We start from the raw sequence: 25,775 nt of genomic DNA, 5'->3' as shown, positions 1-25,775 counted from the left end.
TAGTTGCTTCGCGCCGAAGCGTGCCAAAGCGTTATGTCGCCTACAGTTGCTAAGAAACTCAGTGTTTATCGATGGCGCCGGAATCGTGGTTGAACCTCATTCAAAATGCCAAGAAGACCGCTATTATTCAGGACGGTAATATAATTTAAAGATATATTAATATTTGATCTGTAATGTTAGTGTTACTTTGATTATAATTATAAAATAAGTAATCCAAAATGTGTACTGTTAACCTTTAAGATGTTTGATCAATAGATTGCTATTACATAAAATATATTTGTAGTATATCGTTTATTCATTATTTAGTGTAAAGTATAAGTAACTTTAATAATGTTATAATGAAGTAATATTTTATAAATTGTAGGAAAAAGAAAAATTCATTTCTTATTAGAAGATGGTAGAGAAATGGTAGAAGAATACCATTTGGAAACTAATGTTTTGGTAAGAAGAGCATGGAAAGAAAAAGGTAATCTTGGTCAAAATGAAGGTTGGAATGTAGAAATTGGGGATCCTGAACCAAAACAAAGTAACATTGAAGTGTATGGAATTCAAGAAAGTTCAAATGCTGTATGTATAGTCTTTTTTATAAGTCATGGGAATATATTCATAGATGTACCTCATCAAAGCTCAAGCATTTGATAACTAACAAGTTATTAAATCATACTTTTATAGCCATTTATTACAAGAAGGGTGACAAAAACATCACTTGAGTGGAGGATAAGAAATTTACTGTATCCTCAGAATGTGTATTCAGTTACTGCTGAAGATGATGGAACAATAACTGTTCGTACAAGTAATAAAAAATATTTCAAAAAACTAAAGGTTCCAGATTTAGAACGTGTTGGGTTAAAACCTGAACAGGAAAGAATATCTTTTACCCATCAGCATAACACCCTAATTATTGTGGTATGAAAATTACTACTTTTCCTTTGAGAATTTTTTTATAAATCTCATATTCATTTTTGTTGTAGTATAAAAAACCACCTGCACTTTTGGAGATGGAGAAAAAAGTGCTGGAGGAGATACTACAACTTAAGGCAAGAAAAGAGGGTGATATACAATGTCCAACAAGCTAATAAAAATCTTAATTGTTAAAACTGTTTATGTTCATCGTTTTATATATAATCATATTTGTTTGTATGTACATATGAAAAGGTTTCGAAAATTAAGTTAATAATTATTACAGTATTAATAATTTGTATATGCTGTTCCATTTATTAGGTACGAAATGTGTTAAAACGATATTTTTAAATTATATAAACTCTCTGCATATTCTAATGAACAGGTTTAAAGAATATTCGTTCTATTTATTTTGTAAAATTTGTATGTTTAAAGGAGTAGATCTATGTTGTTATACCTCCCTTCCATTGAACACAGATCTATGGCATTTGGTCACAACAGGATAACATGACGTTGCGCGCGAAAATCGAGAGATCGATTAATCGTTCTGCGTCGCGACAGCCATTGACTGCATTTGTCTGCTGCGTATGCATGCTGTGGTAGTGGTATTGCGTTTTTGTGTTATGCTTTCGATTTCTCATAAAATCACCTAAAGAAGTGACAAATATGCCGAAGTCGATACCTGAAAAGTAACTATTATTTATTTTTCATTTTACATAATGCCATTGAATTTGTTGGGAAATTGGAAACTACTTGTTTATTGGTTCTAAACAGAGGTCACATTGTAAAGAGGTTATGTTATGCCGACTTTTCATCATATTTATAATATTTCTTCGTTACATTGGACTTACAATAAAACCTTATTTAATTGTAAATCACAGTTTTGTTATTAAAATTGATTTTTACATGCTACATAATCATAGTTTATAATAAATTTTTAATGTTTCTAAATGTGTTTTTTGATGCGATTTATACGATTACTAATTTATCGGTTGAGAAACGTGCCCTTCATAGTTCTCAATGTTTTTAATAGAGGGTGCTATTCGCTTGTGTCTAATGATGTCACGTGGTACAAATTTAAATATTTTGATTGACCAATTTTGATTCTTTTTTATCTTTTAAGAAATAACAACTATCTTAAAAAAGTGCTGTTATTTAGTGTAAAATAATTTGTCAGAGTTTCGATTATTCAAAATTATATCGGACAATAATATCGAATAAATAGTTACATGCTGGTACTCGTTTTCTTTTCAGTATCACTTGTTGCATGTATTCGTTTTATACTATTTAATTTATAATTGTGTATTTGTGTATTAGTTTTAATATTTTTGTTAAAATGTTTTATTTTATGTTCCAGGTGGTTGGAATATAAACCATATGGTTCCGTAATTAATGATACAAAAATTTTGCCGTTCAAAGTACCTCTGAAAGAGGTGAGTACCATTATCAATAAATATAATAAATATCTTTTAGAGTTAGATATATTTTAAGTCATTTTCCTCGCCATTAATTGGTACACTCGCAATCAGTTCACTTTTTATAAATTTCATATCTTGTGTATTCGACGCAAAATTAATAAATAAAGAAAATAATTTATATTTGCAAATCGCGTTTCTACAATTGTCACGCCGAACGTATGACCGCTGTCCTCGGAGTCGCGTTACCGTTCTTTTTCTTCTCTCCCCCATAGTAAATCAAAGATCTTCTTCGCGGGGGTCGTGGCTGGTTCGAAGTCGAGATAAGATCGCATCGAATTCCAGAAATAGAAGGTACAATGTCGGTATCCATACGCGTCGGTGCGTCTCGTACAAGTTAGGTATGCGCATACACGTTTGATACACGGGGTACATGGCACGGGCCACCGTGAAATCGATACGAGTCAACGGTGTGGAATCAATTTTTCTATATGTATTTTACAGTCAATCGACTCTGCATTCAATGATACGTTTTTCGAAAAAAAAAGAAAAGAGTCGGGAGGCCAAATAAATTTAGGAATCTCTGCTGTAGCATAACGAACGAGAGACTCGTTTATCCATGGTGGTTGGTAACGGTAAGGTAGGAAAGACACCTCTGTGAGATCTCGTATCGGTTCAGGCCAAATTGCTGTATTGTTGCATACCTTCGCTCTAGTGTATATATAAACAAGCTTGATGTATGCACACACTTTTGTCCGAAACGTGCCGGCAGTGCTTTTTCGATTGTGAATAGCCCGGTCGATTGTTTGCCTAGTAACTGAACAAAGTTTGATCTCCCATACTGGCTTCTGCTGTGTGATCTATGGTGCTCGTGCTGTGATCCAGCGGTATTTTCTCTGAAGTTTCTATCACTTTACATCGTGCGTCTATGATATCTTTCTATCATCCATTTTTAAATTCTGTTTGTTATCAAATTTTTGAAATTTATTCAGTTTATCTGAAGAAATTTATCAGTAATCTCAAGACTAAAGAGTTTATTCAACTAAAGAGGTTCTCGAAGGTTCAATAGCTTCCAGAAATCTTAATCTAGTCCTGGTTGTATATCAGACCGAGTGTCTATTAAAAAATATAACATTATATAGTAGTACTATAACTTCACATAGTATCAATAGTTGATAGATTTCCACGTGAAAATGGGCGCCGGTAATTCCGTGCGCCGCTGGGGGGCGACCAGTTGTGTACCGCTATCCTCGTTTGTTTCCACTCGTTTAATTTCCGCCTAACTCTTAGCAAACCGGTTCTTCTCATCTACCGTCGTCCACTTTTGTACAACGGACAGTTGCAAATAAGTTCGGAACCTCTTTCGGTCGGATCGGCCGATGCTATGCATATAAGCGCCGTATGCATACGCAAAATAAGGAGAGGGTGGCCCGGGCTAATTGATTCCGGCGTCGCCGGGCATTACATAAAACAAGTCGAAGCGATGGCCAGGAATTGGACTCGGGTTGATTGGGCCCGGTTACGCCGGCCACGGGGGGCCACTCGTTAAATAGGGCCCCTCAAAATGCCCGCACCTTTTGCGCCCCCTACCCGGTCCGCCCCGTTGCTCGTGCCTCGTACGGCAAACACCACGAACCGCTTCTTCATCTTCTATAAGAACGTGTAACAAATATCGATTCACACACGAAATGCGATACCGTCTTCGCCGACACGCTGTACACTTTCTACGTTTCTTTTTATTCGGGACGACACCCGGCCCCGATGAATTTAAGACGACACCCCTATAGTCACATATACATTGTAAAAGATGCGCTTTAAAGTCGATTTTAATTTTGGATTGAATTTCGTTACGTCCGTGTAATTTCGTACGGAATTCACGGTGGACCGATGGCCGCGAACATTTTAGACGCTTGTAGATTATCCCCCGAGCGACTTGGCTCGATGTAGATTTTAGTTTTCAATCTATCATTTTTTTTATACTCTCGTAAATTCGACAACAAATTCATTATTTGCGAATCGAAAGAGCAGCACCGGTTTAAAGGGAGGTCTAAGGGTGGTTGCAGCTCCTGGTCCCGTTTTTCAGAGGGTTTTCTTCCAAGCCTTCCATTTACTATGTTAAAAAATATTGAATGGGATTTTTCAAGATTTTATTTTAGAATAAATTTCAATTTTTGTACCGAGTTTATCGACCAAGGGAAGGTTTAATCTTTGAAAGAAATAATATAAAATGTGAAAATGGTCATCAGTGGGTTAACAGATTAAAGGTAAGAACAGCGAGGCACATTTGTCGGTATAGTATTTCTTCATTCTTACCATTCCACGCAGGTCGACCGAATACTTAGGCTTTTCCCTTGAGGGGACCGAACCACGATAGACAAATTCTGCACATAGAAACGGAATATTAATTCCAGACTTCGGGTTAGAATCTGCTTGAGAATGGATAGGCTGTCTTCATGGGTGATATCTGTATTTTACCCCTGAAAATCTTCGGTATTCAGATCGCTATCGCGTTAACTTCTCGGTTACACTCGGACTAACCACCCTCGTTGTTTCCACGTAGGTAAAGGCTGTCTTCTCCTGAAAAATAAGAGGAGAATGAATCGGGGTTTCGTATGGTTCGTCATAAAATTCTCGTATACCAAGAAGAGTGCAATTTTCGTAATGTTTATAGCTCTTCTTTATGTTTAATCGTATGTTATCTTATTACTATCAGTTTAATTAATTATTATTTGTAGGAATATAACTAAGGATTATTTGGAATATTAAATTCATTAAAATGTAAAATTATACATTTCCTTCAAAGAAACTTATAATAAGAATTAACATAGGCGATGATTCGTCTGATTAATAATTCAGTCTCTGAATAATTTAAAAAACGTTTTTTAACAGGCGCTCAAAAATGAAGAAAAACATTAAAAATGTTGAAAATTACGCGTTCTGGACATTGAATTAATTTGTCAGCCACATCGAAACCATCATTCATCGTCGGCATACAGGATATTTTGCTAGCATATGTCGCATTGCAAACATTTCTTCTTTTTTTTCCTCCGGATATGATTTATGAACAAGTCCCTGGCAAAGTTCGTAGCGAGGAATGTATTCGTGTCATGGTCCGGACCTTGTGTTCCTCGGACTTTTTACTTTCCGTTCTTTTCTTTTCCTCTTCGACAAAATGTTAAGTAACGTTCGGTGATAGTAATCGGTTTGCTTACTGTCGGAAATAATAAACAGCGGGCATATTCTACCCTGTCGTAGACGCTAATCTGTCGGGTAAACACTCAATTTCACGCTTATGGTCCCGCGCAACTTTTATGCCAAACTTACGAAATCCCTTTGGAACCGAATAATACAAAGTTTCCTTCTAACTTGCCCACGAAGTTCAAACAACCAGCCTCGAATTTTATACGTTTCCATGAATATTAAACGCGTACCTGCTTTTTTTCTAACGTTGGATCACGGAGAAGTTCAGTGGTCGTGAAGATAAAAAGATCCTCTATTGGATTGTTTATAGAATTTTACAATTTTTTCAAGTTGATTTCAAGCCATCAAAAGTTTAACATAATTTGATGGAATAAAATTATACCAATTTGAAGTTTCAAATTTGAAAAAGTTTTATAATCACAGAAAGTAAATTCTGAATTTTAAAATAATTTTAAGATGAATTCAACAATTTTAGTTCAGATAATTAAGATTTTATTGTACATTCGAAAACAGAATTATTGGTACGCCTCTTCTGTTTTCTTCAACACTTAAAGTTTCTTTACCACAAACGTTTTCACACGGTTTTGAAGGGTTCTACCTGTTTGCATAGTGTTCGTGTGTTTGCTAATTTTCAAGAGTTCTCGATACATGCATATTCTTTCTACAGGGAATAATTTATTGGTACCCTCGCGAGTCGAATCGGTGTGTCCTATGTTATTAGCGATGCTAAGTGTTTGTTTAACACTCCTTACGAAGGAAGAGGGTTCGTCGATGCAATTTCCCATCTTCTCGTAGCGGTGGAAGGGATTTCACGAAAGGGATGAGCGCGAAGAGGAGCGAAAAAGAGAAGGACAACGATTTGTAATTTATGCCGAAGTTAGCGAGCAACTTCGATGACTTTGTAAAATATTACTGATCCCCGGTTTCGGAGATCTTATCTGGCTCCGACACCGCGTTCCGTTTCGTCGGAACGCCTTCTTTCTCTTCTTCTTCTTCTTCTTTTAGCAGGCTGGCGCCTCCAAAGGGGTCGTGTGTCGCGTTCAGAGACCCTCTGTGCCACGATTTTGCTCTCCAAGTTCCGGCGATCGACACCGACATAGAACCGTGCAAACATGTCATTTGTTGATGAATCTTGCTTTCTTAGCGGCAATCAGGGGTGGTATTATATTTTTGGTGAGCGGGCAAAAGAGTAATTCAGAATTTGATAGAAACCTGTTTTTTATATTTTGGATTTCCATCAAAATCAAATCTGAAATTGAAACACAAAAAACTATTTTTTAATTCATCGATTCAATTATTTTTCTCTTAATAATCATCAGGATTTTATTTTTAACATTAAAATTATCAAACCCATCGAAACGACTGATTTATAAAATCAGGAAAATGAATTTCTGATCAGTTCGTTTCATCCCACAGTATGTTATAGTGGGAAAGGATCAGACTAACGTGAAAGTAGGTAAGAAATTGACGAGAAGATAGTAAAAATTTCTCCCGGGTCCCATCGCGGTCGTTGCATGGTCGGAGATGTGGGTGCCGAAGGGGGTGGTCGAGTCGTAGGGTTTGGATGCGGTGAGACAGAGGGAAGCACGCCACGAAGGACACTTTTGTTTCGTACTTTAGTGTCACGCTGTCCCCATCCATCGCGTTTCATCAGATATGGTAGCTGGGCCACGGTCTATCTCTGCTAGATGAGATGGCGAGTGTCCATCTTGAGGTCCTCTTTTTCCGGGAACCCCGCGGAGTAAACGAGACCTCGCAGTAGCCCTGTTTATCTCTTTGCCCGATCATGTTTCGCCGTTTCTCTTATTTTGCCAGCCTTCGTTACGCACAGGTAACTACTTACCCTAACGTATGTACATGATTTAGCTGGATGGTTCTTGGAATAATTCAATAACCTTCTTAATTTTGCATACGAACAAATTTTATTAGCTTGAAATTTGAAAATTAATTATTCTTAGTAATCAGAGCTTTAATATGTCCCACAAAAAATACCCTATTTAATCATGCCTTCTTTAAATAAAAATTTTACAATTTATTATTAAAAATATCGAATATCGAACGACACGTCGTTGCAGGGGTTAATTGCGAGGGGTAGGAATACTTTTGCCGGTCACTGTACTTGAAAGCATATTCCCCAGCATGTCGGATGACGTTCATTTAAACAATCCTCACATGTTGGTGATCAATCGTTAAGGGAACGTGCTGACATGTACTCCGTGTACTCGATCCCCTTGATACAAGAGCATGAAATAATGGCTTACAAACATTCCATAAGGAATTTCTTCTGGACCGAGGACGATCGTTGAGAGGCAATAGTGTTACTTTTCTTTTATCTCATCCCTCGTCCCCTCTCTCCAGAGAATTCCATATTTCCTCGTTTGTTCTCTTCTGGCCACCATCAACTTCCCGTTTCTTATATCCCGCGTTACCACGTATATGCAAGGAGAAAATACAGTACCATTATGAATCGTGGCGACGGTAGAGAACAGACGGGAACGAGTTCGATGAAAGGGGGGTAAGACAGAGAACATTTGTGAATTCGGTAGTTTGGATGCCTTCGATACCGAGGGTTGGAGACGCGTCTTTATGCTTCTGGTACATAAATTTCCTTTGAATGGCGCGTGTACGAATCCCGGCGCCCGTCGTTCTCTTCTACCTGCCTCTCATTCCGTTTCTATTTCCCCGCAAGATTCTTTCTTTCCCTTTTTTCCACGTCTTTTCCTTCGCCCGCGTCCCTTTTTCCTTTTGTACCTCCGGTTAACTCTATTTTTCTCTTTCTTCGATCTTTCATCTGTTTACAAAAATGTCACCGTTCTACCGGTGTCGCGCAAAGAAACCAACGAATTTATGGTCACTTGGCTGCTTTCCCTTATGTCGTTCCTTCTAACAACGTCTCCGATACTGTATCGTAAATATCCATGTGATATTCAGACAATTGGCGTTTAAAGAGCATATTCGATCCTCTTCGAATGATCTGTGATTCTGTTGAACGAATGTCTTGGCAATAATGTCTCGGTAGATGACAGGATCATCGTTTATAAATATTAGGACTTTCGCTAATTTATGAATTAATTAAAAAATTAGGCTCTGTTATTCAAGAGTTAAAATAAATTTTTAAACAATTTTTTGGGACCACGTTAGCTCCTTTACAGACAGGGAATTATCGAGTGGGAACTGTACCACTACTAAATTTAATGAAGTCAGTCGGAGGGAATTCATTTCTGCACCCAATACTTATAGACAGGGGGTGTGTATTCGAGGGATGATTTCGCGTCGGCGGTAGATCTAAAGGTGCACCACCTTTGCACGTCCCGCGAAGGAAGGTGCAGACTGTCGAAGGCAGGAAACAAACATTTGTTTAAACGATCCGATTCCCATTCGAATCGCCGCCCGTTTAATACCTGAGAGTCGTTAATCTTGTTTTTTTTTTCGTCCTGCCGCTTCCTTCGTTAATGTATAATGTATTCTCACCCCTGTAGCTAAAATAATCAATTCCTAGGGGAGAGAAAGGAATTGGGGAATGTTTGGTGAGAGGTATCCTGGAAAAATAACGCCTTCGAGCGTGATACGGATTAAGTGTGTATAGATTATAGGTTACCGAACTCGTCTCGCTGTCGGCGAAATTGATTCTTTGGTCAGTTCGGTTGACTGAAATTTATGACTGTCAGCTGGATATCTGTTGGCTCGAGGAAAATAATAGATTTCTTTTTCGTAATATCGTAATTTATCTGTGAGGATGGAATTTATCCTGGGACGAGGAGTTATAACGAGCTACAAATTTTCATTATATAAATTAGGATTAATGATTTTATAGTGTTAAAGTAATTAACAGATATCCATTAATATCTTTAGAGAAAATATTTGCACAGGTAGAAAATAGTTTACACGACAGAGGAACAGCTCGTTTATGAAATAAAAGAAAAAATATTTTCTTAAAAAAAATTGTGGGTGCAGAGTTGCTGTTCAACGATTCTAATTAATCGTTTATGAATTTCTTATGGGTGGCGGATTTGGAAACATTGGTGGAATTCTGTAGACCTGTTTTCGAAAAAAAAAAAAAAAAAGGTGGCGGTTCTTTGGCACGCGGTTTCGTTTTTGTCGGTCGCATGCCATTTGTCGTACACGAGGAAAGACCACCGAAGACAACGAGAAACAAATTCGAGGAACAAATTCGTACGACAGCAAATGTGAAGGATCGCGATCCTCGGCTCGTTCGTTCCGAAAGAGTAGAGGAAGAGCATCGTGGACCCCCCGGGGTGTACGGACCGCCCCGAAAATATTTTTAATTTTATTACTCCCTGTAATATGGAAATTCTATGGTCGCAGTTATCAGGTGTGAATTGAATTATAGCGATTCCCGATGTGGTTCTATTATTTATGTTCAACCAGAAACACGTTCCGAACCGCTGTCCTGCCAAGCTTTCATGATACCCGGTGATAGGGAACACAGACCCGTCTAATGGCAGTCTATAAAATCTCATGTCCAGCCAATACTAATTCGTTATCTACAGAGAATGGCGAAACTATACAGGACGTGTCATAATACGTGGTCACAGTGAAAGATTAGCATATTATCACTTTAAAAAATGAATTAAACAATTTACTATTAATAGGAAAATTTCTCAATTATAATTTATGTACATTAAATTCATCGCTGAAATTGGTCCACGTCTTATGACACGACCTGTATTGCTGTATCAGAATACAGCATTTACTTTTGGAGAAAAGCTAATAAAATTTCTAAACGTATCTAAACATGATCCCGATATTAGTCAATTTTTATGTAAACCCAAGAGAGAAGCTTTTCCCTTTTCAAGAAGATTCCTCGAAAAATCTAGTGGGCGGGTTTATTTCCATATTTAACGATTCCTTCTGAAAGACTAGCGCCCTTTAATTGTCAACTTATCGACAGGCGGGATCTGTGGAAAGAAAAAGAGTGGGAAACAACAGAGAATCCCTTAAAAGATCCCCCATGGCTACTGGTACCATTGCTTGGACAATCGGTCGTGGCTACCGGTGATAAAATTTCGAAGGTTCATAAATTTCACTTTTTCATTTCTTTTTCCATAAAAATTCCTTTTCATCGAATTTGTTGATCGTTCAATTTTACCATTTTATTTACTCGTTATCAAAATGGACATAATAATAGATAGAAATGATTGGTGAAATTAGTAGGTGTTACTTTCCACACGTTCTTCTGTTGCACACGTCTGACCAGTTCAAGTAATCCATTTTAAATCGCTTCAAATCTTCTGCCAAACGAGAAGATAAGTGGATACAGATAACGTCGCGCATATATCAGTTGGCGGCAGCCATATAGCAGTCTATATGGCATTCTCGTACCATTCTATAACAGTAAGTATAATCGTGGCGACTGCGTTCATAAACGTAATGTTCTTCCCATGAGCTGTTCCTCTCTTCCTATGTTTTTCTCTTTCTTCAGCTTGCTCCTTGTTCAGAAGAGAATTTAATCTTCGGAGGGCTGGAAGGATCACTGTACTGGCTGAAATTTTCATTTTTCTATAAATCTGAATGTTTTGTTTACCGATATTCATTTTTGCAAACTGGATCGTTTAAATTTTAATTTTTCATAGCTTTTAAATAAAACTATTAGTGGGTAACACAGAAACCGACAGAACTTTTGCACTCATCTAACGTTACTTGTGAAATTAAGATATTTGGAACGGATATAAATCTGTTTCTTACAGTAGTCGTTATCCACGCTCGGTGACTACGACAAAATTTTATGATCCAGGAAAAGATATGGTAACCTAGTATCATGTTAAGCAGCGTTCGCTATTTCTCTCTATGAGCTCGGTTATGTTTGTTACAGGATGTATATTAAATTTCGGGATGTTTGTACTCGGCTAAAAACGTTTCGCGTACGGAGTTAAGTAACAAAACTCTCCATTAACTTAGGAATTCAATTACTCTTGAATCTTTACAGCGTACGAAACATTAAAGTTGTTTCTACAGTAGTATCCATGAATTTGTGTTACAAAATTGAATTAGTAAACGCGCGCTTTCAGTCTAATCTGAATCTTCGAATCTTTTAGTCGAATTGAATCTTTCAGTATGATCGTTTAACTAAAAATGTTGTATTTTAAAATATTTTCACGAGAATTAATTTGAAGTAATTGATAGATTGATTAATGAAGAAAGAGAAAAACGTAACAGTCTTATTTTTAATAATATTCGTTGGTGAATGAATAAAAAGGCAATGTGACGTCGATACGTTCACGGTTGAATCCGTGGACGCCTCTCGTGATTCCTTCCATGAAATTTCTCACAACAGTTCCGCCGAAATTGCACGGGGCGAGGACCTTCCAAGTATTACGGCCCACTCGGCGCAAAAGCATGAAAGCGCACCCCTCATAAATATTTTCAATAAATACCACCGATACCTACCGTTGCTTCACGCCTACGTCGCATGCCAGTATTTGCTGTTTTCCACAGGCTATTCACCGTATTCGGCTTTCGTGCGAATCCGTCCATTCAGTATAATGCTACACTGATTATAATTCTACTTGATTAAACAAAGAAAATTAAAAATTAATTTTTGATTCGCTTAATTTTAAAAATGTCACTTGCCTTCCTTTGGTACCAGGTAACATTGACCTGAGAAAGAAAACAATTCATTAGTACGGATATTTTTTAATAATGCACATGAATTAAATTAACGAATAGAGAAATAGCAGTGCATATGAAAAGATTTTTGTACGCGAGTTGGCATGGACCGCCATGGAGTTTGACAATAGAGGCGCAGCTTGTCAGCTGATAATCCTGATTTAGTCTCGGTCGTATTTTAGACTAACGATCGTGAAATTGAATGGTGGAATCAGCAGAGAGACCGATGCAGCTTTCATCCGAAGAAAGGTGTACATACTGTATCGTGAGAAAAATAAACTACCCCTGACGCGGGCCGAGTTAGTAAATTTCGCAACTGGCCAATGTCCTCTTCTTCTTCTTCTTCTTTTACTTTCTTTCGTATAGGTATTTATGCTGACAAGTAAGATTCCGCGTAGGTCAATCAGATACAAGGTTAATGACCCCATTATTCGAAGATATAAGAATACGTAAAGATATTTCATTAATTTTGTTTTAGTTTTAATTTTAATTAATAGTAGCCCATATTTGATTGATCATTACACACGATGGCGCTTGTCAGACGTATTGTTGCGATAGGATTACGCGTTGTAAGTTAACCATGGCAACTATGAAAGCGCTACTATTAAGATACGATAGTCCCACGCCTAGTCAACGTCGGATTATTATGCTTGGATACGAGAGCTATACCAAGCCGTTATTAATGCGACCGATGTTCATTCCGCACTCATCCGTAGATACGATCTCTCCGCCCAGTCAATCGGATCGCGGAGTCTAAACCTGTAATTACCATTAGCCCACCCATAGCGAGTGCGATGGTACAACCGACCCCGAACCAACGAAACTTTCAATTTACGTGCTCTCAAACTACGTAAAATAGATGCCAGTGTTGTATATTAAAATCAATATCAACGTGAATGTCCCGGGTCAATAATGAGGTGCAATTTTCAATTAACAAAGTTAATTTGTAGAGTGATAAAAGAGGGAGGTAGGGTAGCAGTGACAGTAGAGTCTTGAAAATATCGCAGAATCATCGTTCCAAGCACGATTATCGCTGTCATCGTGTATCTTTATTCGGTTCGAAATTTCGACTAATCAATCATTCGAAAGGTAAATGCTATTCGTGAACGCTGCACGAGATCTTACTTTTTTTATTTCCCTTGGGCTCGTGTTACTAATTACTGGGAGGTGGAAGATGATTTGCGTTTTATCCCAATCGAAATCATAGATACGGGTCAATACAGAGGTAGTGAGTTTTGTAAATGATGAACCTACTCAAACATGATCCTTAACACCTTTTTTATAAGTGCGTTATGCATAGAAGTGTAAAGTCATTAGGGTTATTAATAGGGTGCGAATTTGGATGCATTTATAAGAGGTTGAGATATGCAAAATAGTGCGAATAGTGAGAATTAAAGTACATTAAAATACAGGAAATAAATTGATATTTCTAAATTCAAGACTTTCTAAAAATATTTCACGTAATAATTGTATTATTTTATTATACGATTAATGCATTTCTTTTTGTTTCAGACTGTGAGCAACAATTTAGAGCCCGAACAACGGTGAGTTAAAATGATAATCTATATCAATATTTGCATAAATATATTCTTTTTGAAGAACACGAATTAGTTCAGTGAATTTTATTTCATTCGTCTAATAAATCAAATACAGCAAGCTAGGTGTTCGTTAATAGCTTTTAAATCGATTATTATTCCAATAAATTTCGGCTTCTTTTATTTTTAACACGAGCGACGAGAGTTGTTTATTTATGAGAAACACTCGTTCGGAATATAGCTGACCCGTGCTAGCTTCTTATATGTAGAAGCATGTGGTATGATTTCCTAGGAGAATTTGATATATCGAAAGGGATGCTGAAACTATTTCGGCCGACACCCCCGCCTAATTCCGTCCCTTTCCTTTGGGATCCCAGATTCTTTACTCCCCTAATATATTATCGCGTTGTCCGGATCACGCTCTAAAAAAAAAAGGTCCTTTCTTAACCGTGGGGCACCATGACAGTCGGTGGATTCTTTTGTGTTCTCAACACCGTCGAATGGAGACATCGTATGGTGAGATAAAGCAAACTGACTTACTTTAATTAAAGTAAGATCATTTTGTTCCCTTGGACGGCATTAGACACCTACTTTTAAATTGTAAACGAATTGGAAAAATAAATTATCATATTACAATTTATAATCATTGATCCACCCCGCGGTGACATTTTAAAAATAAATTGGATTTCAAATTGTTTTAAAATATATCCCTGTATAAATCAACATGTTATAACTCGATTATTATACATTGTTGCAGATTCACAACGTCGATACTACTACAAGCGGTTCCGCGTCTTAAGTATATCATCGACCTGACAAACACAGATCGGTACTATGACGAAAAGGTAAGCTATATTTAATAGCTGGGTGGATTGACTTGAAATTTTGCATACACTTCAGGTTATCACTGGACCTAAAAACTTTTTGATATCTTTAAAATTACTGTTTTCCCGGGGGACGAGAAATAAAAATGTTCGAATAAAAATCAAAGTTGCTGTTTCAAAGCTCTGTCGTTTTGTCAACTTTTGTTTATTGATGGTCAAACGATAACCATATTCACTATAAATAAAATATAACCCAAATCTGTTTAGTTTTAGAAGCTTAAAGAAAGTTAATTTAATAGGAAATTGATTAATGACAATAGTGAAAGAAAAGTTGTCTGCTGAATTTAATTTGTCGTGATAATGATATCTCGTGGAACGTTGTAATCTGATGAAAACAAGGGACACCTATTCTTTTTTAGTCCCTTTTGTAAACTGTCACTAGCTACATTCCTTGATTGGACAGATATCCAGGAACGTGTCTGGTCGAAACTCTCCTTTGCACTGTCTTCACTTATCTCTTCTCGTCGTCTCTCTTTTACTTTCTCTTCCTTTTACCTTTTATTCCTTCCCTAACAACCTAATAGACCATTTCTTCCCTAAGGACAGAATATTACGTCTAAATTAGGACTGACTTTGTTTGGCGTTTAAAACTCTTCAAACGGGTCCCGGCTAATTTGTGAAGGGGGGATAAAAGGGACCGTAAAGGCTAATGAACTTATTAGATTTTTGGAATAGCTGTTCGCCGACAACACGATCGCTAAGTTTTCGTCTTCTACGTAGCGGGATTGTGTCTCGACTTTTTTTTAGGTCAGACCTGTCACAAACTAAGACCGATCAATTATACCAGCGAGTCCTAGAGGCGAGCTTGTACTCGGTTCTTTCACCTTCTTTTTTCTTCCCTCGGGTAATCATTTTCTACGCGAGAGAAAAATATTTGATAAATACGACACCGCCTTTCGGCATCGATAACCGGGGTATTTATAATTAATACAGAGATCCTTTGATGTCGCCCACGTCTAATTGGAGGGTACAGGGTGGTCCTTCAGAAACTGTACGCATAATGTGGTTGCAAGACAAAACATTAGTCTTTGACATTAGGTGTTAGTCATAATGTTTCCTCAAAGTGTTATTTAATTAAATTTCAATCGAAGACACTTTATCAACAATGAATATTAACACTTATTTCTGCTATCATTTTGTTACAGGAATTTACAAACTGTGGCGTTAAATATGAAAAGATTATGGTGCGTGGGCGGGAAATTCCCACCATGGATGTCGTGAAAAAGTAAGTGTCCTAACATTTTTTCATTTTATTTTTTTAATACTTTTCTACTGATTTATGTTTCTACAAAAATTCTTGAAGTTTCAACATACTACCAGTTGCAAACGACATTCATGTATTAACCTTTGAGCATTACTGTCACATTAAGTCTGTTATTCGCGAATATACATTAAAGGTACTCTCTGACCATAACGTGTAAAACTGGCATAATGACCGGTCGCCTAATTAACTGCAGTAAATATGAAATGATTTACCGAAAGCTGAACCCATGCATTTGTACATTCACATATTTTATTATATTACCTTTTTTGCGGAGTTTATCTTTGTTCCACGTACAACTTGTGTGGCAATTTCGTCAGCTGTAATTTTACTATTTTACATTTATAAAAAAAATTCATCGCACAGGGTAAATTTAAATTTTACCTCTTGTATTATACATGACAGGTTTCGATTAATTTCCTCCCAGGTTAAAACTCTTTAATTATAGTTAATTTCATGAAAGAAGTATGTAGTCGGTTAGTTTCACGGTGTGTTTAAATCTGACTGAAAGTTTTACAAGTTACCGTAACGCGATACAGCTAACAGTGATCAAGTTGCATGGTATTCACTAGCACGTTGACAGTATACAGACTCGGGTTCCCTAAATGAGTTCGAACCGTGTTCCTCGAAGATTCGAGGCAAGTCCACAACAATGTACCCGTCGCGCGACAAAGGACGTGGGTGTTGACGCTTCAGCAACGACGTCTTTATTCACTGAGACATCGAACATAGGTTTCCACGTGTTCTCTGTTTTGCACTGCCAGACGGTGCTCATATATCCCACGAATACAAAGAAATTCTTTACCAAAGTTAGAAGGGTGTGCGAAGATGCACCTAGATAAGGGAAGTCTTGCTTTCAACGTGTACCGTTTGATGAAATTATTTTCATGTTTAGTACATAAAATTTATTTGATATAAATGAATTCTTGTACTCAGAGGGGTCAAGCAGGGTATGGTAGCTATTTTTGTCAAATCCCATGTCTAAAAACTGGACCGGCCCCTCCTTAAAAATGTGGGAGGACTCCACTATTTTTAAATTTTAAGATTCCAAAATTCTGAAATTTGTTAATTTCTAACGAATCTCGCCAATCCAAGGGTGTCCAGGTATCATGGCATCAACGAGAAGGGAATGCAATATTTTTTATACAGAGTTAAAGATTACTCCGCGGAAAAGATAATCTGTACCCATCTCCTTAAAATGCTATCGAAAAGGTAAAATTATCCGACCGTACAAAGATGCGTTAAATATTTTGACGCTTATCGCGTCCGCCACACGAGAAAACGAAATGCTGTGACAGCGTTGGCACGAGAACGAAAGAGAAACGTTTTGGGAAGCGATTGTGGGTAGTAAAAGATGCTTTACGTTCTCTCGTATGCATAATACGAGGACGTGTGCACGTTGTCTCATACTTCCGGTACCGTTAATTCGACCAGTGGACCCAGTCGGAGTTCCCGCCACTCGTCCTCGAAATTCTCTTCGCCTCTCTTTGTTTTCTCCACCTTGGGAGGATTGCCAAGATGACGAGGAAACGCGTCCTCGTGCTTGGGACCACCCGGACGGATCGCTTCATTACGTAAATTTGCCACCATTTATCTTTTCTCTCTTCCTCCCTTTTCTGCGTACGATATGTTACGTATACTGAGCCACGTGTCTTATCTAACCCTTTCCTGACTTAAAAGAATTAATTCTTTTTCTAATTCGTCTTTAGTTCGTTAGGGGTTGCTTATGAAGAACGCCTGTCCTTACAAGGGGAGGGATGATTGTAGATTCTTATGGTGTCTATAAATAAATTTCTTGAATTTTTAATAATTCAGAATTTCGAAATCGTAGCCTGACAATTCTTTGGATCGAATCCCCTCGAACCCGTAATTTTTGGTACCCTTAATAGTAATAGTAATTTCTTTTTAATTAAAAAATATTAAATATTCTTAATTGAAATGTGAAATATTTCATATCATTGCAAATTTACTTTGCAAAAATTTGCTCTTCCATTTATGAAAACCACAATACTAATACATATCTTCGTCGTAAAACTTTCAATTATACGAGAAAGTGAAAAGTAATAGTGGTTATCATGATGACAAATCATGAGGAAGGTGCGACCCTGAAAACCGGGAAACAACAAAGGTGAGGACACACACTAGCCCATATGAGCGAGCGAATGTGGCCCTGATTGAAAAACAGCGAAGAGTGTTTGCGGAGTACTTCTACGATCTCTTCAGGTTCCTGGGTGTCCCGGGTGTCTGTTGAGAATACGGTCATATAAATAGTGGTCAACTAGGTCCATGCATTAAACATCTTCAAACATACGAAGGATTTCACCTTCTACCATGCTACCTTTTCCACCTATCCATTCTGATTCGCAGTAATAAAATTTGAAGGATGCAGAATACATGATCTATTCAAATTTAATTCAATTGACCACTTTAATACGTCCGTGAAGTGGCGAAGATGTATGGAGTCCTTGAATCGAGAAGTTCTCTCTATGGTGTAGCAAAAATAAGGCACGTTTTCTATACACGTAATAAATATTTGGTTAAAATGAAAACTTACTTGAAAGTGCAATAGTAGAATTTTCTGCTCACAATTTCATCGCATCAGTTTCGTCACATCTATTGAAAAATTGATGATTAGCAATAATAGTATTAATTATTCGTCCTTTTCAATTCAGAAGTGGTTGTTAATTAGGTGCAGTGGGCGATTAGATTATTAGAGTCATCTGCATAATTAACTTTATTGCTACTTTTTAATTGTATTCTTTATAATTAAATAAACTAAATTTAATTTTAATAATTAGGGATTATTCATTGTAAAAAATTATCATATGATTCTTATTTCTCTAAGAAAACGAAGAAAATATTTTTCACACTGTGGCTCTAATAATTTGATAACCCACTGTATGATTAAAATGCTTACTCGTAAGCATTTTCCGCAGGGTGTCATTTGAGTCATTCTGGGTGGCTGTTGTCTGGATACAGCTGGGAATTGTGGGGTTCTTGCTCGTCGCAATCTGTAGGTTCCTGGTGTTGATTGTCTTGTGCCTCCAGCTGGAGGGGATGGAGATCGAAAACTAGATGCAGCTAGTGGTTGTCTTCCTGTATATGTATCAAATATGTATGTATAAATTGGAAATTTTATTGCTTTGAGGTTCTTTAGACTGAGTATAAGAATTTATTTACCTGTGAAATCTGAATCATCAAACATATCATCTCGAGTGTCATCTAAACTTGACCCTGACAATCGCATTCGTTCGACTGTAAATAAAATAGTTAAGAATCAGATATACAGATTATTAGTAATAATTATATTATGATTTTAGTTTTTAGTTTTGCTTACTAATTAAAGAGAATCGTTATACCTATTACAAAAATGTGAAATAATATAATAATTCTATTTTCACAAAAATATAATTGAAATTGACATACAATCTATGCGACGAGCTGCTATAGCTACCCCAGCTGCTAATTCTGGGCGTCGCCTGAGAGTCCTTAGTGGTGCCATTGGAACCTGAGGTGGAATTGATTGTGATTTTGGTGTCCTTGGGGACGATGGTGCTGGACAATCAGGTGGACAGAATTCACTTTGCATGCTTCGATCTACAGGTGTTCGCCATGACGAGTACTTCGAGCTTCTGTAACAATTTCAGAATTTAACGAATCTTTGTAATCAGATATAGGTTAATTACATACGGAAGATCAGACGTCGCAGTGAAATACTCTTCAGTGCATTCGTGGGTGGGGCCGCACGTACACATTGTTATTCAGACCATGAATTTAATTATGATTATAATACACTTAATTTTGAATTCTTCGCCAAATATAATGATTTTACGTAATCTGTGCTAGATCACATTTTTACTATCGACTATCATATTTTTCAACAAGCCTTCTAGGATTATTGCTCATTCTAGGTTTAATGGTTCTTTTATTTGTACATTGCAGTAAGAAGATTGTTATTAGGTGTACAAATTAATTTGCTATCTTTATTTTATATTTCTTTATAATTTATTTTATAAAAATCTTGTTTCGTTTGAAACTATTGAAAATATAGTTAAATACTTTTCCTTGTTCGCAGTAAAGAAAGATAAACACGGTCGTGAAACACGTTGAAAATCAGCTTCTGGCCAGCAAAGTGGGATATTCGGTCTGCATAAATACCGAAATGCTTCGATGATATTGCACGTCACGGAGTTGAACCGAAATAAGGAGATGCTCGTGAAATCGCGAAGAGACATTTATGGCATCGAGATAGTACAGGACAAGCGGAGTTCATTTGAATATCGCACAGTGTGTGGTCCTCCGCACGCGTACATCCTACAAACGATTAAGCGCGTATTTACGTGCAATGAAAGCGCGCGTAACGATAAATTTTCAGATCAAAATCAAGCGAGTTCTGTGATTTTAAATTTATTTAATTACACAACATTGGTCCGTTGAAAAATTTTATTGCTAGGGGAATAACATTGAATGTGCTATTTAAAGGTGTATACTCAGGGTCGAGAGGTGTTTATGAAATCTTAAAAATTGTTTTAAACATTTATGACGAAGCTTCTGAATTCGATTGTCTAAAAAGAAGGAAAAGGAGAACGTTAATGACGATAAGGGGAGGGATGAGGACGTGGGGGAGGTTGATGAGTCTGGCGTTCGATCGACGATTCTCTCGACGGGGAAATTTCAAGCGGGCAGGGCGTGAAGAGGCTCGTCCATACGTATCTCCGCATCCACGTCGAATCTGTAATTCAAATTCGAAGTGAAATTAATTTAACGCTCGTCATTTTTCACGTTCCGCCGGCGCCTCGATGCGCGGATCTCAGCCCGACCATTTTTCGATATTTCATTCTCAGGAGGTACTATAGTCGTTCTTTGATAAATGTGTCTTCTCGTGTTTTGACTCTTGATTTTTTTTTTCAGACAGTAGGAAACGTACTGTGTTTGAAATATTATAGGATAATTCAGGGGTAAATGGAATGTCTTTATAAGTGAAAAAAAGTATTACTGTAATCATTTTCAGAAATAATTATTATAAAATATATTTGTCCCTGGTTTATGATTTTATACAAAATCATCTATCGATCCAGCGAGAAAGATATTTGCTTTTAGCGATCATTATGTGGCAGGGTGTATAATAGCTCTCAGCCCTATTCATACATGAATCTATCGATATTGAAGTATGGTGGAAGGCAATTGGTAAGTCGGTGAGTGAGTTAGTGCTTATAATCGTGTTAGACTAATCGGTGCAGTAGGGAGTCCCTAGGGAAGGTAAAAGGCACTAAAGCGGTTCTATTAAGCCTCTATAGTATAATACAATTGGGCTACCCCATTCTGACACAATGACGAGTGGTAACTTTTCGTGGAATTCGGTTCATCGTAGATACATTTGGGAGGAGAGATCAAAACGATTTCACGTTGATTAGGGTACACTTCCTTTCTTTTGTTAGCAAATCTATGAATAAATCGTTTGAAATTTCTATCTATGATAACCAACGAAAATTTGATCAAAAGTAAACACGTGTTCTCTTTACTTTCAGATTCTTTAAAACGATGGATGATTTTATGTCAGCTTGTGGCGAAGGTGAGTTTTCATTACGTCATACTAATCGATCTTATTTATTATTCTTATATCTTACGTTTTGACACAATTTTTGGAATTTTCTTTTTAATTAAATTAAAATTCTTTTAATACTTTTTACTAATAAGTAAAAGGTAAGTAAAGAGTACTAAAATTTGGTATCTCATTATTTTTATATTAATGTATTAAATTCAACAATTTATTGACGTTGGCAGTGAATGTTCATTATAAAGTAATTTGGAACCGTCCGTGGGAAATTCTGAAATTGAAGGAGCGAAATTCAGAGATAGAAAAAAGGTAGAGAGAGAAATACGTTGAAACGCATTCCAAAGCGAGGATGCCACTGTACCGGCCATTCATTGACCGTCAATTAGCATTTATCAGTACCTTTCATCCAACGTCCAATACCGTATTGACACGCCACAATATAAAAGAGAAAACTCTTAATTGCAGTTGCAACGTACTCCCTCATTATTATGGGATGATGTCTTAAAGTATCATTAATTAGTTTACTTTATTCTACCTTTTGGTTTAATTTGCCAGTCAATCTATGTAATTAAACACGAATATATTACTTCAAACATACTTGAATATAAATAGAAAACCGTGCCTGTACAAGTTTCATAATTGTTGCTAAAATAAATTCACAGGGGAACGCGTTGAAACAGGGATAACCCGTTATGGTGATCAAAGTTATTGGACCACCCTGTATAGAAAACGATACGAAACACGTTCGAAGTTCGATCGTTCGGTTGATTTAAGACGGTAGTAATCGGCTGGCCGAAAAGTCGTCGGCGTTGTACGTACCGACGATATTTTTCGTGTTTATGTACACGCGTGACTGGACGTTAAAGTCCTTGCCCGTTTTCAACGGCTCCTTACATATATTTCCCATCGGTGGTTGGTACGCTCTTACTAGAACTCCGGAGGAACACGAAAGAAGAGGCGATGCCAGTCCCTTTTTACCAGGGGCTATTTGAGCCGACATACCTCTCGCTTATATATCATATTGCCACATTAACCACGTCGCTTCGGGTTGTACTTCACGACTACTCTAGTAGCCTGAAAAGCAACCTTAACGTTTACCAGGGAGTGGCATGCAATACCGGGTGCTTCCTCTTATCTTTCTGGCTACTCCACCTTCCTGCCTCTCTTATTTCCTGGCCGTGTCCTCAGGGTATAGACGAAAACCGCATTTGCATGCGGCTGTCGACGCTACGCGACCGAGTGTATTTAACCCTTTACAGCCCTCCAATATCTTTTTTCTTTTGAGTAGTGTATTTAATTCATAATTGTTATTTTTTCATTTTTACAATACCTCCGCTATTTCGACATATACACGCTTTCTACTATAGTCATTTATAGCGCACAGCGATCCTTTTGTTGCTGAGCGGTCATAATAGCGAAAGGGTTAACAGATATTAATTAGACGTCAGAGAGTTTGATAGGAAGGTAACGAAAAGACGTATTACTCGATATTTAATCGTCAGAGAAAGCCGATACGGTAGATGAACAGGGTCATAGGTCGTTGCCAATCTCTCTGAGGATCGGCTTATTTTCCAAGCTTAGTACGTTGCTGCTCTGCGGGAAGCTCGTTCTAGATCCACATTAGATGCTGACGTGTTCCAAGAATATTCCTGTCTTCTGCAAGATGTATGTTTCTTCGTATGCAAAAGCGAGATGACCCTGTGATAGATAGGAACGTGGAATAAGCTTACCTTGCTTCTTCTGCATCTTCAAAACCGGAGAATCTTGCGTTATTCTGCATTTATGTACCCGTGTTATTTCTAATTGAATGTCTACGTCATTTTTCAACTAGTTTCAAGAATTATTTAATACTTTTGGTACGGACATATATTAATTATCGTTGGGGTGCGATTATAATTGTCTGATGAGGGATCAAAAAATTCTTGCATTTTTTAAGTGGATTGAAAGATCCTCCTCAGAGGCTCGCGAAGGTGAAACAACATCGCGTGACCTCCACTTAATTCGGAAAGAGGTAAAGAGGTACGAAGTGATTGGAAAGTACTCGATACTTATCTGAAAAGGGAAATACGGAGAAAGGAGGTGATAGGGTGTGACGGTCATTATTACGCGACTACTTTCATTAGGGACGAAAGGGTTAAGAAAGGTCGCTAAGTGTTGCGAATTCGTCGCAGTTTTTGACGGTAATTTGCGGTAATATTATAATCAGCCCCTTGCTGGGCTCGAGGAGTTGCCGACCCTGCGTTTCGGGTTAAATTGATGACCCGTGGAATCGAACGTCTCGCCTTATGTATGTTGCTTTCATTGGGTTTGGTTCACACGCCTATAGGTACCCGCCACAACAAATCTGAAATAAAAAACATGAAGGTTAAAGGGAATTTAAATTAAAAAAAATTTTTAGTCAAATTAATATGTCAAATGTATTTGTAGATGAGTATTTTTTGAGGTGAAATTACCTCGACATGGAAAGCTAATTACTTGATTGATTGTAATTGAAAATCTGTTATTTTATTTTTGTTTCAGATGATCTTGTGGGTGTTCACTGTACACACGGTATAAATCGTTCTGGGTACCTTATTTGCAGGTTTGTACATTATTTTATTGTTAAAAAAATTTCAATAATTTACCATAATAAATTTCAAACATATATTAAAATACAACGTTATATATATTATGTATATAAAACTAATGTATTATATAATTAAGTGCATTTAGAATCTTTATGTACTTTATTGCAGATATCTCATACAGCAATTAGGTTGGGAAATTGAAGACAGTTTAAAAGGTAGGCAATTTAAAATTGCAAATATTTTTTAATTATTAACATTAAATCGTTTTGATTTATTCAATGATAAAATTAAAAATTTAATATCAGCAATTAAATTCGTAAAATTATATCGATCTTTCGTTGTTACTAGGGTTTTCTTCTACAATAATTTGGCAACTAATAATATTAGTGAATTTATAAGTTGCAAGTTGTAACTTGTATATGTCTATTCCGTAAATAATTTTCACAATTTGACAAGTTGTATGTCAAATCACAAAGACTGTCATTAGCAAGCTTTAAGTAATACGATTTTACAAATCAACAAATTTTATAAATCATGAAGGAATAATTATTCTTCGTATAGATTACAATTTTTCAGGATTACATGTACTCACAATTATTTGTACATATTGATATGCTCTGATTAATTTGTTGTCGAAGTTAAGGTTATTGGCCAGTGATTAGTGAATTTTCTTCCACTTGCTATTTTACGTTATTAGTATAATAGCTATATTTTTTTGCAAATTTCGTGGATCCCGAACCGACTGAAATAGTTCTCGACCTGACCCGAGAACGGGGTACCGAAAAATTTTCCCGTTCTCTCGCACCTCTGATATTTACCCTGCGAAGGTTAATGAAGAAACCTAATTGGTATCTCGTGGGATTAAAATCGCGAGCCTTGTTTGTCAACCAAGCATGCATTTCGTGTTTGTTCCAGCATTCGAGGAGGCTCGTGGTTACCCCATCGAGCGTGAAATATACATAAACGCGCTGAAGAGAACGCCGCGCGAGAAAATTGATACCTCTAAGATCGGTTTATCGAATCCTATATCGTCCGAGGTAATAAGCAATAGACCGATGCGTTTCAAGCACACCACCAGACGCACATCGTACACAATGGGACCGCCCGGTTTCGTACCATCGAGACGCGGTTTCGTAAAGGACGGTCCATTTTCACCGCCACACTTCGGTTTTGGCGGTCCTCCTCCGCCAGGATTCCGTCCCATACCACCGCCACCTGGTATGCCATCGATTCCACCGCCATCCGGTCCTCCACCCATTTACGGACCGAGGCCGTTCAGATACGGACCACCGCCGAGACCAGCGATGCCTCCACCGCCACCTAGGCCAGGCTTTCCTCTTCCATGTTTCCCGCCACCCTGTCCGTCGAGGACTCCCGGGGGCGGAAGTAGATTACCACCACCCGGTGTACCGACTCGACTACCACCACCCAAGATGCCACCACCTCCACCACCGCAGCCAGCACCCTCGCGACCGGTCGCCCTCAAGCGGATACCGAGCCAAAAGAGGAAGTCCCACGTAAGAAATGGCATAGTGTCGTTGTCTAGGAACCCAGTTAGCCTAATCAGACGGAACGTCCAGACGAGTAGGATACTTCCGAAATTACTGAAGGAACAGGACTTCACGGTAGACACGTTCGAGGAGAATTTACTGGCTGTCTCGAGCCAGCCTCGCAGACGGCCATCGAAAGGAAGATACAATCAGAACAAGTGACGACGAGCTGTATAGGTGGCACGGTATTATTTTTGAAACGTACAATATTCTCTGTAACTCGACATCGCCTAGGCATCGCAGATTTTTCATTTTTTTTTCTTTTTTTTTTTTTTCTT

The 25,775-nt window shown here is 37.5% G+C and overlaps 3 protein-coding genes across 4 annotated transcripts; 2 read left to right on the top strand and 1 right to left on the bottom strand.

The window, feature by feature from the left end:
- Nucleotides 1-53: 53 nt before the first annotated feature.
- Nucleotides 54-1,224, top strand: LOC117604088 (protein DPCD). The gene is made up of 4 exons (XM_034323806.2): nucleotides 54-135; nucleotides 365-567; nucleotides 673-906; nucleotides 972-1,224. The coding sequence occupies exons 1-4, from the start codon at nucleotides 72-74 to the stop codon at nucleotides 1,074-1,076; spliced, it is 606 nt and encodes a 201-aa protein (XP_034179697.2). The 5' UTR covers nucleotides 54-71; the 3' UTR covers nucleotides 1,077-1,224.
- Nucleotides 1,225-1,441: 217 nt separating this feature from the next.
- LOC117604084 (RNA/RNP complex-1-interacting phosphatase) lies at nucleotides 1,442-25,775 on the top strand. Its single transcript, XM_034323797.2, has 9 exons — nucleotides 1,442-1,589; nucleotides 2,258-2,333; nucleotides 13,656-13,687; nucleotides 14,436-14,523; nucleotides 15,708-15,787; nucleotides 21,352-21,395; nucleotides 23,901-23,961; nucleotides 24,116-24,162; nucleotides 24,863-25,775. Exons 1-9 carry the CDS (start codon nucleotides 1,567-1,569, stop codon nucleotides 25,657-25,659), a joined length of 1,248 nt encoding a protein of 415 aa, XP_034179688.2. The 5' UTR covers nucleotides 1,442-1,566; the 3' UTR covers nucleotides 25,660-25,775.
- On the bottom strand, nucleotides 17,866-19,650 carry LOC117604089 (uncharacterized). 2 transcript variants are annotated; one of them, XM_034323808.2, is made up of 7 exons: nucleotides 19,514-19,650; nucleotides 19,250-19,455; nucleotides 19,004-19,078; nucleotides 18,741-18,919; nucleotides 18,378-18,436; nucleotides 18,147-18,307; nucleotides 17,866-18,067 (listed from the first exon to the last, which is right to left on the bottom strand). In XM_034323808.2, the coding sequence occupies exons 1-5, from the start codon at nucleotides 19,576-19,578 to the stop codon at nucleotides 18,431-18,433; spliced, it is 531 nt and encodes a 176-aa protein (XP_034179699.1). In that variant the 5' UTR covers nucleotides 19,579-19,650; the 3' UTR covers nucleotides 17,866-18,067; nucleotides 18,147-18,307; nucleotides 18,378-18,430. The 2 variants fall into 2 exon arrangements, with proteins under 2 accessions (XP_034179699.1, XP_034179698.1); XM_034323807.2 differs by having other exon boundaries at nucleotides 18,162-18,307.

This window comes from Osmia lignaria, chromosome 11, assembly GCF_051020975.1.
Source record: "Osmia lignaria lignaria isolate PbOS001 chromosome 11, iyOsmLign1, whole genome shotgun sequence".
Taxonomy (NCBI): Eukaryota; Metazoa; Arthropoda; class Insecta; order Hymenoptera; family Megachilidae; genus Osmia; species Osmia lignaria.
The sequence above is the reverse complement of the archived record's forward strand: the minus strand, read 5'-3'. Positions and strand labels throughout refer to the sequence as shown.